The sequence below is a fragment of the Rattus norvegicus genome, chromosome 1, assembly GCF_021556685.1.
Source record: "Rattus norvegicus strain SHRSP/BbbUtx chromosome 1, alternate assembly SHRSP_T2T, whole genome shotgun sequence".
Taxonomy (NCBI): domain Eukaryota; kingdom Metazoa; phylum Chordata; class Mammalia; order Rodentia; family Muridae; genus Rattus; species Rattus norvegicus.
In genome coordinates, this window is record NC_141534.1 from 252,453,115 (window position 1) to 252,469,965 (window position 16,851).

Here is a 16,851-nt window from a genome sequence, read left to right on the forward strand (position 1 = left end):
TGTAATCCTAGCTGGTGGGGGTAGGGGATTGACAGCAAGAGGATCAGCTTTATCCTAGCCTACATAAGACCCTGTCTTAAAAATTAAGCATAAAACAAAAAACAAAACAAAACAAAACACAGTTAACAATAGAACCACATTTTTCAATTTTTCCTAACTTGTATAAAAATGTCTGTGGCCACCGACAAACACACACACACACACACACACACACACACACACACACACACACACACACATCTTATCTAGAGACACTCCAGAAGTCTAAATGTGAGATGTCATCACACACAGAGCCATACGTTGATAGCCTCTCCATGGAAGAGATGGTGCTTGGGGTCAGGCCCTAACTCAATACTCAAATAATGCAGTTCCTCATTTATTAAACCATGTTCTTGTGCTAGAGTGTGTGCTGGACACTTTGTATATGCTAATAGACTTCACCAAGGTTAGAACCCAAGGAATAGAGAGGCAGAGGAGCCGGGCTATAGAATCCGGAGGAAGGGATAGGTACTCAGAATTACCAGAGTCCTAGAAAACCCTTCAAGTCCTCCTGTCACAGAGGGGAAAATGGCCAGATCTTCCTGTCCCACTGGCAGAGTCATAACAGGAGCAATTGAACTCATGAACTCACAGAGGCGTGTACAAGCTCAACCCCCCATCACCGCATAGATGGGGGAGGAGCTTAGCAAGCCACACCCCTAACTGAGGAACTGTGCATTTGGAAGGTGGTTGGGATAGGGAAGTGTACCCTGGTAAGTTCTCCATGTTCCGATTGATAGCCCTACCACTAGAATCAGTGAGTAATTAAAAAAAAAAAAATGAAACAAAACAAACAAAGAACCAGGCTGTTGGAGAGGGATGTGGCTTGTGGTGTGTCTGGGAGGATCTAGAGGGGGGTGAAACATGGATATAATCAAAATACGCTGTGTATATGTATAAAGTTTTTAAGTACGAACAAAAGCATGGGGAGCTTAGAGAGGACTTAGTGCCTAAGAGCACTTGCTCTTCCAGAGTTTTTAACTCCCAGCACCCACAAGGCAGCTCACAGTCATCTGTAACTCCAGTTCCAGGAGATCCAGTAACCTCCCCTGGCCTTTGTCAACACCAGACAGACATGTAAACAAAGCACACACATGCCCCTACAATAAAAATAAATCTAAAATTAATTTTTTAATCTCTTAAAATAGGAGCAAAAAAAGAGGCCAGTCTAGACAACAGATAGAACGAGCAAGGAAGGCCTTAATGAGGGTGGGGAGGGATTACCAGAATAGTAGTATTGGGTAAGGAGCAGGTTAGATATTTTGGTAGGTGGGCTCTGAGTGCCAGGGAGCCAAAGGGCCATACGGTGGGACCAGGCAATGACTTTTTCCTTCTCCTCATTCCACCCATCCACTCTTTGTGAATCCGTCCTTTCCCAGCCAACTTCATTTCCTCTCAGTGTTGGCCTGTGCTGCTGGCCTGCTCTGGCCACAGCTGATACAGAAGCCGACTATTTATATCGTTTGAGGACAGACAGAGGACACTAGGGCAGTTTCCATGAGGTCAGGGTTGCTAGAGGGTGGTTTCCCCTCTGCTGCGACCTACCTACTTTCTGTGGGCTTTGGAATTCTGTTACTTCCAAAACTCTGTTCTTTTGTGTCTGTGGCCATTCCTTGGGTAACATCAGCACTGCAGCTCAGAGGGATTAGAGTCAGAGGCCAGCTGACAGGGACCATGCTGACTCCAGGTACTGAGGTCTGTTTCCACATTCCAGAAAGGAGAGGAGGCTCAGCCAAGTCTATTGAACAATGTACCCATAGATCATCTGCTCTTGTCCTCAAGTCTAGCACTAAGCCTCAACCTTTAACACCTACCTATTGGATATGATGACTTATGAAGCCCAGAATGTAGGAAGAGAGGACTCAGACAGAGGTCTAAAGATAAAGAGGACAGAAAAAAAAAAGCAAGATCAGGAAAGAATTATGAAGATAGTCATAACCTTGGCTAAACATTAGCTCCCTGAGAACTGTTCCAGGCACAGTAGCAGAAGCTTCTGATTCTAAACCTTGGGATGTGGAAGCAAAAGAATGGTCAGCCTGGAATACACGAGATACATGAGAGCTTTTTCTTTTTTTTTAAGAGGAGGGAGAAGAAGAGGAGGAAGAGGAAGAGAAAGCTTTGGTACTGTCTAGACTATTCCTTTGTCTCTGTCAGCAGCTAGCTATTTACTGAGAGAGTCTCATTTGTTTTGTTTTGTTTTTATTTGTTTGTTTTAATGAGTTCTGCGTATCAAACCAAGACAGGAGCGGGAATGACTATGAACTTCAAAACAGCAATGTCATAAAACAAAGAAGACTGCAGAAATATTAAGATTAAAGAGAGTAGAGACAGCCCACATGTGATAGCCAATGCACTGTCTTGTACTGGATGTGAAAACTGTTATTTTGTGTATTGAATAAATACACAAAATCAGGTACATCTGGTAGAGTAAGATATCATATTAATATTTAATTTGTTGGTTGGTATAGGACTGTGGTCATGATAAAAGAATATTCCTAAGCCTTAGAAAATACATACCGGCATAGTTAGGGATAAAGGGATTCAAGATATATAACATATTCTCAAATAGTTAAGAGGAAAAATATGTGTACATGAGTATATATGTTGAGTTGGGATTGGGAGACAAAGAAAAATGAGGCAATTCATTAACAGTATTGTAAGGGATAATCTTAGCTGTGCAAGGGATTTGGAATCAGTAAGAGACACACCTCTAGATTTGTCTGTGAGAGTACCTCTAAAGATCTAATTCAAATGGGTGCTCCATCCCGTGGGTTAGGATCTAGGGCTCAGTAAAGGGGAAGTGGGGGTGAGAAGCCAGGTGAACACCATCACTTATCTCTCTCTGCTTCCTGACTAGACATGGTGTGAGCAGCCACTCATACTCCTGCTGTCTTGCCTTTCCCATCATGATGGGCTGTCTTACTCTGATCCATCAGAATACACTCTTCTTCCTCCAATCACTTTTGCCTCTAGTGATAGCAATGAGAAAAATAGCATGCAAATGGTGAGCTCACCTGAAGGATATATAGACATATTTTCTTCTTACAACTTTTCTGTAATCTTGGATTTATTTACAAATATTTTTTTAAAAGGAAAGAAAGTAAGAGAGAGAGAAAGAGCAAGAAAGAAATGAAAGAAAGGGAGGGAGGGAGGGAGGAAGAAAGAAAGAGAAAGAAAGAAAGAGAGAGAGAAAAGAAAAGAAAAGAAAAGAAAGAACGAACGAACAAGACATGGGGTTGGAGAATAGCTAACAGTTAAGTGCACTGACTGTTTTTTCCAGAGGACCTGGGATCAATTCCCAGCACCCACATGGCAGCTCATAACTCCAATTCCTGGGGGTCTGGCACTTTGACAGATATACATGCAGGCAAGCCACCAATGCACATAAAATAAAAAGAAATAAATTCTTGTAAAAAGAAAAGAGAGGCTATGTTATGACCAATGGTGCTATGTTCCATAGCTCCCTAAATTTCTAAGTTTAGGACTTTGCTAAATGCAACAGGGCTGCAAATGTCAGTCGCAAGTGATGAGAAAAGCCATCTCCAGAAGACTGATTTGAGTGAAGGCCTAAGGAAGCTGAGTGGGGGAGTCCATCCAGCTATCTGGAGAGAGAGCATTCCAGGTGAGGCAGATAGTGAGTTAAAGGTTAAAGGAGAGAACAGGATTGGCCTGGTAACCAACAAGGAGGCCAGTGAGTTCAGGTTGAGTAAGGGAGAAAGAAGGGGAAGATGAAGTTAGAGAAGACAACAGCCCAGCTGGACAAGTATCTGAAAACCTAGAGAAAGAGGGGTGCCCTGAGGGCTGAGTATAGAGGATTAATAACACAGGGTGTGTTTTCACACATCCTGGTTACTGTATTGAAAACAGATGGAAAGGCTCAGGTAGGTCCGTTAATAGAGTAACTGACTTGCAAGCATGAAGACTTGAATTCAGTCCCCAGAATCCACATGTAAAAGCCAGGTGCTGTGGCATATGCTTGTAATCCCAGAGCTGGATAGATGGAGACAGGTAGGTCATTGTCTCACTTGAAGGTCAGCCTAGCCTACTCAAGTAAGAGACCCTGTCTCAAAAACCAAGGTAGATAGCTCCTGAGGAAGGACACCTGAACTTGCCTTGAACTCCATACATACACATATGCAAATGCAAAACCAAAAAAAGAAAATAGATGGATGAGAAGGCAAGACACCAAAGCTGGGGATCTGTGAGTGAGCTGTTAGAGCAGTGGTTCTCAACCCATGGGTTGCAACTCCTTGGAAGGGTTGCCTAAGACCATTTGAAAACACAGATATTTACATTGTGATTAAGAAATTAAAATCAAAGTTACAAAAATAATTTTATGGTCCGGGGTTCACCACAACATAATGAACTGTATTAAAGGGTCATTGTGTTAGGGAGGTTGAGAATCATTGTGTCAGAGTAACCCAGGTGAAAGGCCATCATTGACTTGGATCCGGAGCAGGGACAGGGACATTAGTGCCTAGATTCTGCCTTTATTTTAAAGCACTTGCTGATGGATAGGAAGTAAAGCACAACAGACCTATCAGGGATGATTCCACTAAGTCTGGCTTGGCCATTTCCAGGAGAGTATGACATGCTTCCTGCCCTTGGAATAGAGCCAGCAGAGCAAGGGCCTCTGTGCGTTTTGATGCTTGTTGTAGGCATAAGACTTCTTTGTATAATTATGTACATATTTTCATGTTCTTCCTTTGAGGAATGTCCTCTCTGTCAAGATTAATCCCTCCATGATAATCAGAGATAGTACAAACCTAGGAGGTGAGGGTGTGGCTAATGTCTCAGCAAAAGGTAAACACTGAGACCTTCAGGACAGCCCTAAAGGCTGTGGGAAAGAACTCTGTAAACATGAGTTCATACATATACAATTTCTATGCAAAATATAAGGATGCAATATGAATTGTATAAGGAATTTCACAGATCTAAAAGAAGATGCAGCTGTACTATGAGCCAGCTTGTCTGAAAGATACCAAAGAAGGAGATGAAGAGATTTAGGGAATGGTGATCAGAGGGCATGATCCCACCTAGCTCAGTCTTTTGCTTGTGCTTTACAAAGACAGGCAGATTCCTGAGTTCAATGTCAGCCTGGGACAGAGGGAGTTTAAGTCCAGGCCCAGGCAAAGTAATTTCAGGGCAGGGTCCCACCCAGCTAGCATATTGTCTGTGCTTAACAAAGGTAGGCAGATCTCTGAATTCTTTTGCAATGTTAAAAAAAAAAGTGCTTGCTGTCTCCTTCTACACATCAAGTGGTGAGGTCTTGGGATGGTGATTCATGAGATAATCAAAAGGGAACCTGGGGTAATGATCGAATTGATATGTAAATAAAAGGCTGGGATTTTGATCTGCAAGAGATCTGCAGAGAGTTTTTAGAATAGCAAGAGAAAGCTGTCTCTAGCAGAACACAGAGAGAGAGAGAGAGAGAGAGAGAGAGAGAGAGAGAGAGAGAGACAGAGACAGAGACAGAGACAGAGACAGAGAGACAGTGAGAGAGAAACAGAGAGAAAGAGAGAAACAGAGAGAGAGAAAGAGAGAGAGAGAGAGAGAGAGAGAGAGAGAGAGAGAGAGAGAGAGAGAGAACGAACAACACCACTCTGGAAAGCTGTCTTGAGCAGAACAAAAGCTATTAGCTTCAAAGCTGGTCCTTGGCATGACTGAGTCTCTTTGGCTACAGGACAGAATTGCCATTAACTGAAAGCGTGGGTGGGTGGGACAGATGCAACTTTTGAAAATGTATATTCTTAGGGGAATTTAGTTGCAGAGGTGTTGAAATCTCAGACACTCATTAAATCCTTCAGTTGAGATGTGGAGCAAGCAGTTTTGGTAGGAGTCTATGCTCCAAGACAGAAGTCTGGGCAAAGGACCAGCATGTAGGAGAGATTAAAAGACCACAGATGAGAAGGGCTCCTGGGAGTGGAGAAAAGCTGCAGACAGTGGGTGTGGGAAATGAGCAGGAAACAAAAGAACGAAGGAGGTAGAGTAAGGACTAGGAGAGTGACTTCCTGGAAGTCAGCGAAGAGCATGCCAGGATGAGGAAGGAACCATACTGTGTTCAGTGTTGCCCAAAGACAGATGTAACCATAAGACTTAATGCTATGACAGTCACTGGGATCTTGAAGAGAATCCTGACTGCACCGAGCTCAAGAGGGAATGAGAAGGAAGAATTGTAGATAGCAAGCATGGTCTGCTCTTTTGAGAAGTTTTCCTATAAAAGGAAGCAGGGAGATGAGGTCATAGCTACGGAGATAGAGACAGGGTCAAACACAGATTTGGAGGGGAAGTTGTTTCTTTTCATTTTTGGCTTTACCCTTTAAGTAAAAAGGAGGCCCAAGCTATGTCTACAGGGTCATGCAAGGTCACCGTAATTGTCCACGGGACTTCATTGATCCTAGACAAACAGGGCACCATTGTTACTCTTCCCTCTCTAGCCTGACCTTGCTCTGGATTGACCCTTTAATGCCTCTGTGTTGGAGCTTAACTTCCTGTCTATCACATATCTTAATGTGACTGCCTTGAAAGCTCTATTCTATGTCCCCAGAGTCTTTCCCCTTGTCTCATCTGTCTTTTTTTTTTATTTTAAGTTTTATGTATATGATGAGTACACTGTTGCTGTCTTCAGACATACTAGTAGAGGGCACTGGATCCCATTACAGATGGTTGTGAACCATCATGTGGTTGCTGGGAATTGAACATAGGACCTCTGGAAGAGCAGTCAATGCTCTTAACCACTGAGCCATCTCTCCAACCCATTGTCTGTCTTTCTTCCTCTTTAATTTCCTACATGTCCTTTTAGTTCTATATCTACTTTTCAGTTCAGTGTCTACTGTGAGCCCTCCATCCTTCCCCTTCTTCCCCAATCTATCCCATGGGCCAATCTGTGACTCTTGAACTTCTTCCTTGATACCTTGGAATTCTCAAAACAGCACCCAAGCCCATTCAGTTACAAGTAGATTCCCAGCTAAAGGTGAGGGAGGAGTGCACTTCTCTAGATGTACAGCCATTTTGTAGGTTGGAATCATTTTATCAAACGCTATTCCAGAGGGTGTAGTCACTTGAAGCAGGTCATGAGTCCTTACTATGAGCAAGAGGGAGGCCAAAGGTAATTCTGAGGAACTGACAGGTCCCCTGTTGACTGACAGGTTCCCTACTGACTGACAGGTCCCCTATTGACTGACAGGTCCCCTATTGACTGAACAGCAAGTGTGTTTGCTTCAAAATCCCTGCCTTCAAAGGCCTTAGCCTTTGATCTAGCAATTCAATTTCTAGAAATTTAGAAAAATGTAGCCATTCGGACACTAACAGTATGTCAAAGGTATTTATCACATGGTTCACCATGATTATAAAATATTGTAAAACACAGCATATCAACAGTAGAGAATCGCTAAATAGTACACAGCTCATTAATTCCAAGGAATAGTAGTCATCAACCTTGTGATACAGAGGTCAGTCATTGAATAGTGACAAAAGGAGCTCATGACACAGTCATCAATCAAAAATCACTGCCTGCCTACAGGCATCACATCTGTGTAAGACACAAATGGAAGCTGCAGCATAATTGTGATAAGTTACATACACCCCCATTAGCTCCTTAGAATGTCAACTAACAACTGTGTCTTCTTTAATCTTTATTTATTTTTTTAGTACGAGTCTCTTATTTATATAGTCTTGGTTTGTCTGAAACTCACTATTGTTTTGCTTTGCTCTGCCTTGGGTATGCTTGTTTTGTTGACACGGTCTCACGTGCCCCAGGCTTGCCTTGAACTCCTGATCCTCTTGTTTTCACCTCCTCCATGCAGTGATTAGAGGTGAATGCTACCACTCTTGGCTTACCTTCTTATTTTGCTTTGTTTTTTATTTTATTTTATTTTATTCAGTGTTTCAGTCTCTATCCTAGAATGGGCAGGGACTCACTATGTGCCTCAAGCTGGTCTTGAACTCAGGGCTGTCCTCTGCTTTATAGATTATGGGGATGGACTGTATTGTTTCCTGTAAGCAACAGGAAACGAAGCTAAGACAAGGGCTTAAGGGGACCACAGATTAGGCTTCCAGGTCATCAAGTTACACACTTTATACTGCTATTTGGAGCTGATTCTTGATCTCCCTCCATTCTGCAGATCTGCCTGTCAGCTCTTATTTTGGAGACAACTCAGAAGGGCCCAGACTATCTGAACCTACTCACGTTTTTGGATCTGATGACATCTGCCAGGGTCTCAGAAAAGCAGATGTGCATCACAAGGGACTCACCACATGCTGTGTAGCCATTTAGGTCTGCTTGTCATCCTTTCCACATCTTCTCAGATTCTCTTTAAATGATTTGTCTTTTTTTTTCTTTTTTTTTCTTTTTTTCGGAGCTGGGGACCGAACCCAGGGCCTTGCGGTTGCTAGGCAAGCACTCTACCACTGAGCTAAATCCCCAACCCCTCTCTTTAAATGATTTGTAATACAGTGGTCATCCTGTTTTCTGGGGTTGCCCTTTTCACTGTTCTAGTTGCTTCTGGCTAAGAAAGGCAAGTAGAACAGAAGACATTCTAAGACCACACTCTTCTATAACTTTAGTTTTGAGACCGGGCATTGCTATATAGCCACAGCTGGTCTTGAAATCACAATTTTCCTGCCTCAGCCTGTTCTTCTGTCTGTACCAGCCACTACTAACACTCACTGCATCTAACTCATAAATCAAACTATCACAGGCATGTGAATATAGGTAAAAAACATCGACAATATGGAATGTCTCCTTCCAGTCCAAGCCATTTTCTCACCAATTCATTTTACGAATGACCTGAATCAAGCAGTTAACTGTCTTTCATTTGTCTTGAAAGTCATTGGCTTCTCCGTGCTAAGACTTGGCAAATAAACCCATTTCTAGCTCCCTTCTGGAGAGCCTGTTTATTTTTAGCATGTGGTGCATTGGTGCTATGTCTTCACGGTCACGATGGCTTCATGCACTGGATAGATGTCATCCTCCGCTGAGGTCCTCTCAAGGTCTGGATCAAAGCACTTCAGGATATTGTTTCCTCCCAGCAGCACTGTCCCAGCCGTCACTGGAACAGGATAGTAGGGCTTCATTTTCCAAAGACTGCTAAATGATTCTCCAAGGCTAGGCGCCATGAACTCCATGATGTAGGGACTGACCTACGTGGGGCAACTGGGAATGATGAACAGAAAGACACATGCACAGCAAAGCCAGGATCGGGTGGGACTTGTGCACTGATGGAAACAGGCCAGCAGTAGCCTGGAAACTCAGCATTTTTATTACATACTGCACAAATTGGGAGTCGGTTAACTAACCTCAGGATGGGGTCTCTGTAGGGATGAAGTCCCAGACTGCATTCATCAGGGATGAGGAAGCTGTAGTTGATACTTTTATGTACACACACACACACACACACACACACACACACACACACACACACACTCACAGAGTCAACATCTGTACCTGGATCAGAATACGGCCATGTGTCTGAAGCATTGGGTTCCTTCATGGCTGTGCTGTCAACAAAACACTCATTCAGGACTTACCCTGTTCCACATACTCAAGGGCCCATTGATATTCAATTCCCCATCCCCACTTTTCAGTTGTTGTTTTGAGACAGGGCGGTCTGCTCTTTAGCCCCGGCTGTCCTAGAAGTCATTATGTAGATCAAGCTAGCTTAAAACTCACAGAGATCTGCCTCTTGAGTGCTGGGGTTAAAGATACCATTCTTCCTTCTTTATGCCATACACCAGTCTGGCCTGTCACGTCTCTTTTACAGGTTTTAGTAGGGCTGCCAATCATTTTGTTTTTGTTTGTTTTTTGTCAAAGTGGCTATTTCAGAGAAAAATAATCCAGGTGGCAGGCTAGGGGTGTAGCTTAGTTGGTAGAGTGCTAGCTTTAGCATGCATAAAGTTCTCAGAGTTCTAGCCACAGCATAGCATAAACGAGGCATGGTAGCACACAGGTGTACTCTTAGCATTCCGACTCTGGAAGGATTAGAAGTTTAAGGTCATCCTACCCTCTCTATGTAGTGAATAAATCCAGGAGGAGCCTATCAGAGTGTGGAAATGTTTACAAAGGGAAACCAGATAGAAGCCCCACTGCATCTAGCGTTGGAAGGAAAACTAGAAATGAAGTTGGAGCCGCCCCCACCCAAAGGCTCTACCCAGTAGTCAGACATGTAGTCAAGCAAGACCACAGGGCCAAGAATAAGATAAATACAGCAGAGACGGTTTGAGTTCCTGGATTTGCTCCTGCCAGAGGCTACGTCCAACTCTTTTTTGGTATGTCTGCACACAAGCCAAGAGTGTTGGGTTTCTCACTCAAGGAGCCTTCAAAGGAGTGACTTTCTAGACCATAACTGTGTTGTGAAGAATCAATCCCTGGAGCAGAAACAAAGGGTGGCAAATCACAGTGAAGAGTCAAAAAGCGCGAGGAATCGGCTGGCCAAAGCAAAGCAACAGCATGGGGGCGTGGGGGACGGGCTGGCAGCCATTTAGCCGGAAAGTGGAAGGACACTCTCTTGGACTTGGCAGGGGTATAAGTTGTACCTTAGGGAAGCAACTTGACATTCTCCAAAGGTCTGAAATGCTCCTTCTTAGGACCAACAGGTCTACTCAAAACAGCATCGTTCTTTCACTCTGGTAAAAAGCTGACAAGAATCTCACACTCGCATCATCCATAGAGAAATATATATATATCGGAGCTATATGTAAGCTCTATTAAAGAAAACACCTAAGACTGCATGAAGCCATGTATGTTGAGTATGTGCAGAGAGACACAAACATGCATTCATTTCACTGAGAGAAGAAAACAGAATGCCAGAGTCAGGGCAGCAGTCCCATCCTCTATAAAAGGTGACCAAAGAAAGCCTTGCACAGAGCAGAACGAAGGAGCAAAGGAAGAGAGGAAGGAAGGAAGCCAGCACCTTTTGGGGAAAGGGTCTTCCAAGCACGAGGACTGCTGAGCATGGAGATCTAAGGCTGAAGGTGCTGAGATGTTCAGACCCTCTACTGGGGCGAGAACTAGCCACCACATGAGATCATGGGTGAGGCAGAGTAAGGGCCGAGCCTCTGGTCTCAGTCCACAACCAAGAGAGTATATGATCCCTTCAGTTGCTCTGCCATGGCTGGGGGAGAGTAGGCAAGAGAGAAACCACCAGGCCAGCTACACTTACTGCAGTGATCTGGGCAAGGAGAAAAAAAGGTTACCAAAATACAAGTGGTTGGGTTCTAAGTGAAGTTTGAAAACAGGATGGTGGATTTGGGCAGGCTGGAGGCACAGTGGAAGGTTAGCAGGTCTGTGAACTCCCCAAGATAGAGAATGACAGGCTCTGGAAAGCAACCCTCTCCCAGCCTGTCTGAGGCCCCAGGTCACTGCCTGGTGCAAACTACTCGGAGGAGGGCAGGCCAAGGGAGAGGAGTTTTTTTCTTTGAGGACCCCCTGCATATACACAGCAGACTCCACTAGAATGAGATGTAGCTCACAGCTACAGAATGGCTATAGGGGAGGTGGTGGAGGAGGGGCAAGGACTGGGATGTGAGCTGAGTGTTCTGATATACTTGATGTGGGGAGAAAAACCAAGCACTTCGCCATAGCAGAAGACACACAGTCCCTCTTGATCTTCAAATACTAAACACTGTGTTTTCCCATGCTTTGAGGAGCAGACTGAAACTTATATATACTTCACAATGTTTCGCTTTGGCTCTTGAAGACACAGAATCATTATTCTTGTTATCAGAACAATTAACATACCTTAACCAACTGACCGAAGAACACAGGCTATGCCACTGAGAAAGCAGTGAAGGAGGAAACCCAGCAGCCACTGACTGAGAACAAAGAGACCTGGAGCAGGGGCGGGGCCTCACGGGAAGAACCAACCAATGAAGGGCGAAAACACTAAGGTGCCACGCAATTCCGAATAAAGTTTATTAAATAATATGTACAGCGAAGTAGTAATTCAACATGTCTATCAAATCAATCCACGGCAGTAAGGAAAAACAATAAATGAACAGAAAAACCTGTGTCTGCGTAGTACACGCGCTTGGTGTGCAATTTAAATGCAATACTCTAATAGGTTACATAGATCGGTTTTGTTTTTTTCTCTCAATAATGTCTTCTTTTTTGGTAGTAACCTATTCCAGCAATGTGACTTAATACTACTGCAGATAAATAGGACTGCAAACGTAAAACTGCAAATATGATATGATAGCTGTCTTCTCTTCCCCAGAGAACGAGTGAATATGTTAACAATTTCCCAGGACTATTTTTGTGCTAAAGGTCCGCAGGTGAATTATTCGAAATTCCTTCATTTAAATAAAAGTGTTGGGGGGGGGAAACCCTTCGTGACTTCATTTTACTCCCTTTCTGCTCAACTTTTAAAAATTATTTCTTCTATACAAGGTAGGTACATGGGCTCCACAAAGTTAAACATACATTACATATTTACAGTCCCACTTCTCAAACGTGATTTTTTTTTCTTTTCTTTTTACTGATTCCAGAGAGAGACTGCAAAAGGTGAGTAGCTGGGGGCTTGCCTTTACCTGGAAGCACGGCTAATATATCAAAATGGGTTGCACGGCACGCCGCCAGTTAGTTGCGCTTGCTGTTAATAAACCTGTATAAACATTTCAGCATAAAAATAGGTATTTTATATTACTAAATGTCTGAAGACAAAAGAGTAATTGGGAACCTCCGTTCTCCTGGTTTTTTTTTTTTTTTCATACGTCGGAAGCGGGAGAGATCAGACTAAAGATGGGTGGGTATACCTGGATTTGGAGAGATGCTCTGTGGGAGGCTCGCAGGGGATTCGAGGGTGGCTTTTATAAAATGGTTTTATTTTCTAGCTGTATTTAAAGGGGTGTTTAACATTACCTACTTCATTAAAAAACAAAAACGCCCCTCAGGAAATTTAGATACAATCGCGCTAGTCATGGTTGGCATCTAGGAGAGAGAGCAACTGCATTCTGAATGAGTAAAACGGACGTGTGCATTGTAATTTACTTTTCCTATGTCCCCTTCGAGAGGGGCAAAGTAAAACAAAGAAAGCAGTGCAGTTGGCTGAGGAGACTGAGCTTGCAAAGCAATAGGTCTTTCTGTCCAGGCAGCTCCTACCCCTTCAGTTCCATTCCATTTTCCCTTGGGACTAAAGGCTCTGCTCTGTCTCAGTTAAAGTCTTGTCTTCCGGAAGAGGCAACACATTTATTTCCCCATCAGCCATTTACATTTCAGTGCGAATCAATGCGTGGCGGTTTCTTTCCCGAGGATAAGAACCTCCTCAGAGAATTATGGCTGATGGGTGATGGCAGAGGTGGGAAATTAGGGTCCCATGCTATCTACGGCAGTAGGCGGTCACTGAAGACAAATGTTGCCGACTCCAGACTTTGGGATAGTGCTTAGGGTGACTCTGAACTACATGCAGAGAGTCAGGGTTCCAGTGTATACCCCATCACCCACAATCCCTGGTATTTGTGACCTTGTACATGTATTTATGGGTCTGGAAAAAAAATTCTCAGTATTTCCAGACACAAACTACCCTCAGACGAGGGTTCTCCCAGCATCCCAGTTGTTTAGAAGTGAGCTATGGGAGCGGGAAACCTGACCGCTTTCTAGTGTCCCCTCAGGAGAAAAACATCCCTTCCTCACACCCTCTTCACGTATCACAGTCTCTCTAGATTGGGCTTCTTCTCCTGTGTTGTCCACTGAGCTGAGGCCCTGGCAGGCTCAGCTTTGGGAAGAGGCCACACTTATCTTTGTGTCAACTAGGGATCTAACAGAGAAATCAGAGTGGTGACTAAACACCCAGGTGTCAAAGGGTCCCCTCCTCACAACCAGGGCTCACAGAGGACAGACTCACGGCTGCCACCAGGAGGAGAATTGCTGCCTCATACCCAGGCCGGTGTGTAATTCTTGAGTTCTGAATGGAGGCCTCACTATGTGCACCAGGACTCCCAGGCCTGGGGTGGAGAGGAAGCAGGGGAAGGACAAGAGAAGACAACGTTCTGGGTGGCATTCAAACTCCACAGGCAACACAGGAGGCACAGAGCCCCTCCTGGGTCTGGGAGTGTCTTACTCATGGTGGCCCTGCAGCCAGCTTGCATCTACGCATGCTAAGAGAGCTACTGGAGACCAGGCTGTAGCCTATGGGCTCAAGTGTATCAAGCCCATACTAAACCAAAGAAGAAAGGCACAGCCAACCCTGGCTAGCCAGTGGTAGTGACCAGGGAAGGACACACTCCAAGTGACTTGCAGAGCCCCAAGGTGGCTTCATCACGTGGAAACACAAACGTAACCCATCTGCCTGGCCACCTGCTCCCAAGCTTAGGACAGCCAGTTTTCTGTCTGAACATCAGGGCAGTAAAGGGTGATATCACCCAGAAGCTGGGGGCTAGGGCACCTGGTCTGCACCATTTCTTTACCTGGACCTCATCAAGGTCTGAAAGAAAACTTCAACAACCCAGACCGGCCTCTAGCGTCCCTTGAGGTCTGCAGGCTCTGGGGTAGCCAGGAATAGAGGCAGGAGTTGCCAATGATGCTCAGGCTTGGGACCTGTGGAACATGGACAGGGACTGACTTATCCAGCCCCAACGGACCACTTTTGAAATGGGAATGGGTAAAGACCGGACACATTTTTTGGCTAATGTTGCTCACGGACACTACTCCAGATCAGATTCTGTAAGCAGCAGGGGCTAGAGCAACTCCAGAAGCAGCCATGTAAATACAGATGTCTTCAGCAGATAGTCAGTCCCTGATACACAGAGGTTTTTAGACACACTTCTCTGTTCCTCTCTTTGAATTCTTTCTTTATCAACTGAAATTCGTTTTCCTACTGACTCGATATTTAAATAAAGAGACCAGTTCATGAATGATGCTTCATCTTCTGATAAAAAATAATCTCTGTGCTTTTCAGTCTTCTTATAGATATAAAGGTTTTACATAGTTGCCTGGAAAAGTGCCAAACTGCCTCGTCCTTCTCGAAGTGCCTGTAAGAAACGTAACAGAAACAGACCCAGAATGAGAAGGTATATACCACTGAGTTCAGAGATAATGCGGGAGACTCTGTATAGTCCCCCTTGGTAACAACCTCACACTGTGATCTGCAAAGCTATATCATTTGGGGTATAAAATGATGGGGAGTGAGGAGGAGGGACCCAGGCTCAGAGTTTAAACTTCTCAGGTCCCCCAAGTTTAACAGACGTTGGAGGCAGAATCTGAACCCAGGTCTTCTGACTCCAGTCCCATTGTTCTTCCCAACATTCTGTCCTTGCTGTTGAAAAATGCTGGGCCGCTAAATCTACACTAGGACGCCTCAGAAAATAACTGAGGTGTGTGCAAGGAAGATTCTCATCACAAGACATTTCCTTCAGCCAGGACCCCTGCCTTCCCTGGAGAACTGATGTCCCTTCCCTACAGGCTGGAGACAGAAGCACTCCTAGAAGAATCTAATAGCCAACTTATTCTCAACCTCTCCTCTTTCTCTCCTCTTTTTTTCCTCTTGAAACAGTCTTGCTGTACAGCTCAAGCTTGGCCAGAAAATAACATCCTCCTGCCTCAGCTTCACTCTTTACCAGGACACCCACACATGGTGACTGAGAACTGAGATAGAATGCACACCAATTCCAAAGACTATGAAAACAATATAAAATCTATCACTAACAATGCTGTGTGCTCAAAAGATAATATCCAAATAATGTGGATTCATTAAGACATCAGAATTAATTTACTAAGTTTCTCTTTATTTTTCCAATTCGGCCTGTCTAAAATTTTCAGCTTTACACTTGGCACATCTACTGTTTCTATGGGACTGCAGTATACTCCAGCTTTGTTTTGTAAAGAGCCCCGCAGGGAGGCCTGGCTTCTGGGAGGACAGAGCATTTTCTAAGAGGCTGGTGAGGCCATAGCGTCTTCCATTTATGTGGAACATCACGGTTATAACCACTCCAGTCCCAACACTGCTTTAGGAAGTTTCTTCCAGAGAAATCAGACAAGAAATGGGGTTGGAAGACAGAGACTGAAGCTCATGTGGAACCAGTGCCTGCCAACTGCACTAATGGCCTGCACAGAGAGGAAGGCAAGTAGTGGGCCGTCTGACACTGACATCAGAGTTACTTTGGAATAGTTACCCAATCCCACTGCCCCTCACTTTTTGAACTTGTCAAATGAGGGTAATTCTTGTCTTGAAGGAGTCTGTGTAAGAGAAGTCAATGAAGGCATACCAAGCACATTGGGCTTGCAGCAGAATCTCTAGATATCGATTGTTCTCTCCCTTTCCCAGAAAGGCAAAGCTTACACTGCGTGTGTGTGTGTGTGTGTGTGTGTGTGTGTGTGTGTGTGTGTGTGTCTGAGTGTGTATGAGGTCTGTGGTACTCAGAGACAAATCCAGGCCTCATGCTTTAAATAAATGTTCTACCACTGAGCCTTGATGAACCCTCCTGTTTTATTATTTGAGCTTTTCTTCAAGTTATTAGAAGCCTAGAATAAATAAAACTGTCTTAGGAACATCCACACATGTGGTGGAGACCTAGTGTCTGTCTGTCTGTCTAGCGCTCTCTGGTGGGTTTTTGAAACAAGACTTCTGTGTATATCCCTGGCTGTCCTGGAACTCTCTCTGTAGAGCAGGCTGACCTCAAACTCAAAGCTCCGCCTCCCAAGTGCTGGGATTAAAGGCATGAACCACCATTACCCAAATCTTGTGTTGTTTCTCAAGAGCTTTAAAAATGGAATCTGTGAATATTAAAGACAAACACACAACAGAAATACGAACTGAACCTGGGCAGGTCAAGGATAAACAGCAGTGATGAATGTGATGCTGAGGTGGTCTGTCATAGACT

The 16,851-nt window shown here is 44.3% G+C and overlaps 1 protein-coding gene across 51 annotated transcripts in view; it reads right to left on the reverse strand.

The window, feature by feature from the left end:
• Positions 1–11,926: 11,926 nt before the first annotated feature.
• Sorbs1 (sorbin and SH3 domain containing 1) overlaps positions 11,927–16,851 on the reverse strand; it is a 222,725-nt gene continuing 217,800 nt past the window's right edge. For 50 of the 51 annotated variants that reach the window (XM_087590829.1, XM_087590755.1, XM_087590767.1 and 47 more), the window contains 1 exon segment: positions 11,927–15,003. In XM_087590829.1, coding sequence (XP_087446955.1) covers positions 14,936–15,003 — 68 coding nt within the window. In that variant the 3' untranslated portion in view covers positions 11,927–14,935. 51 annotated transcript variants of the gene reach the window in all.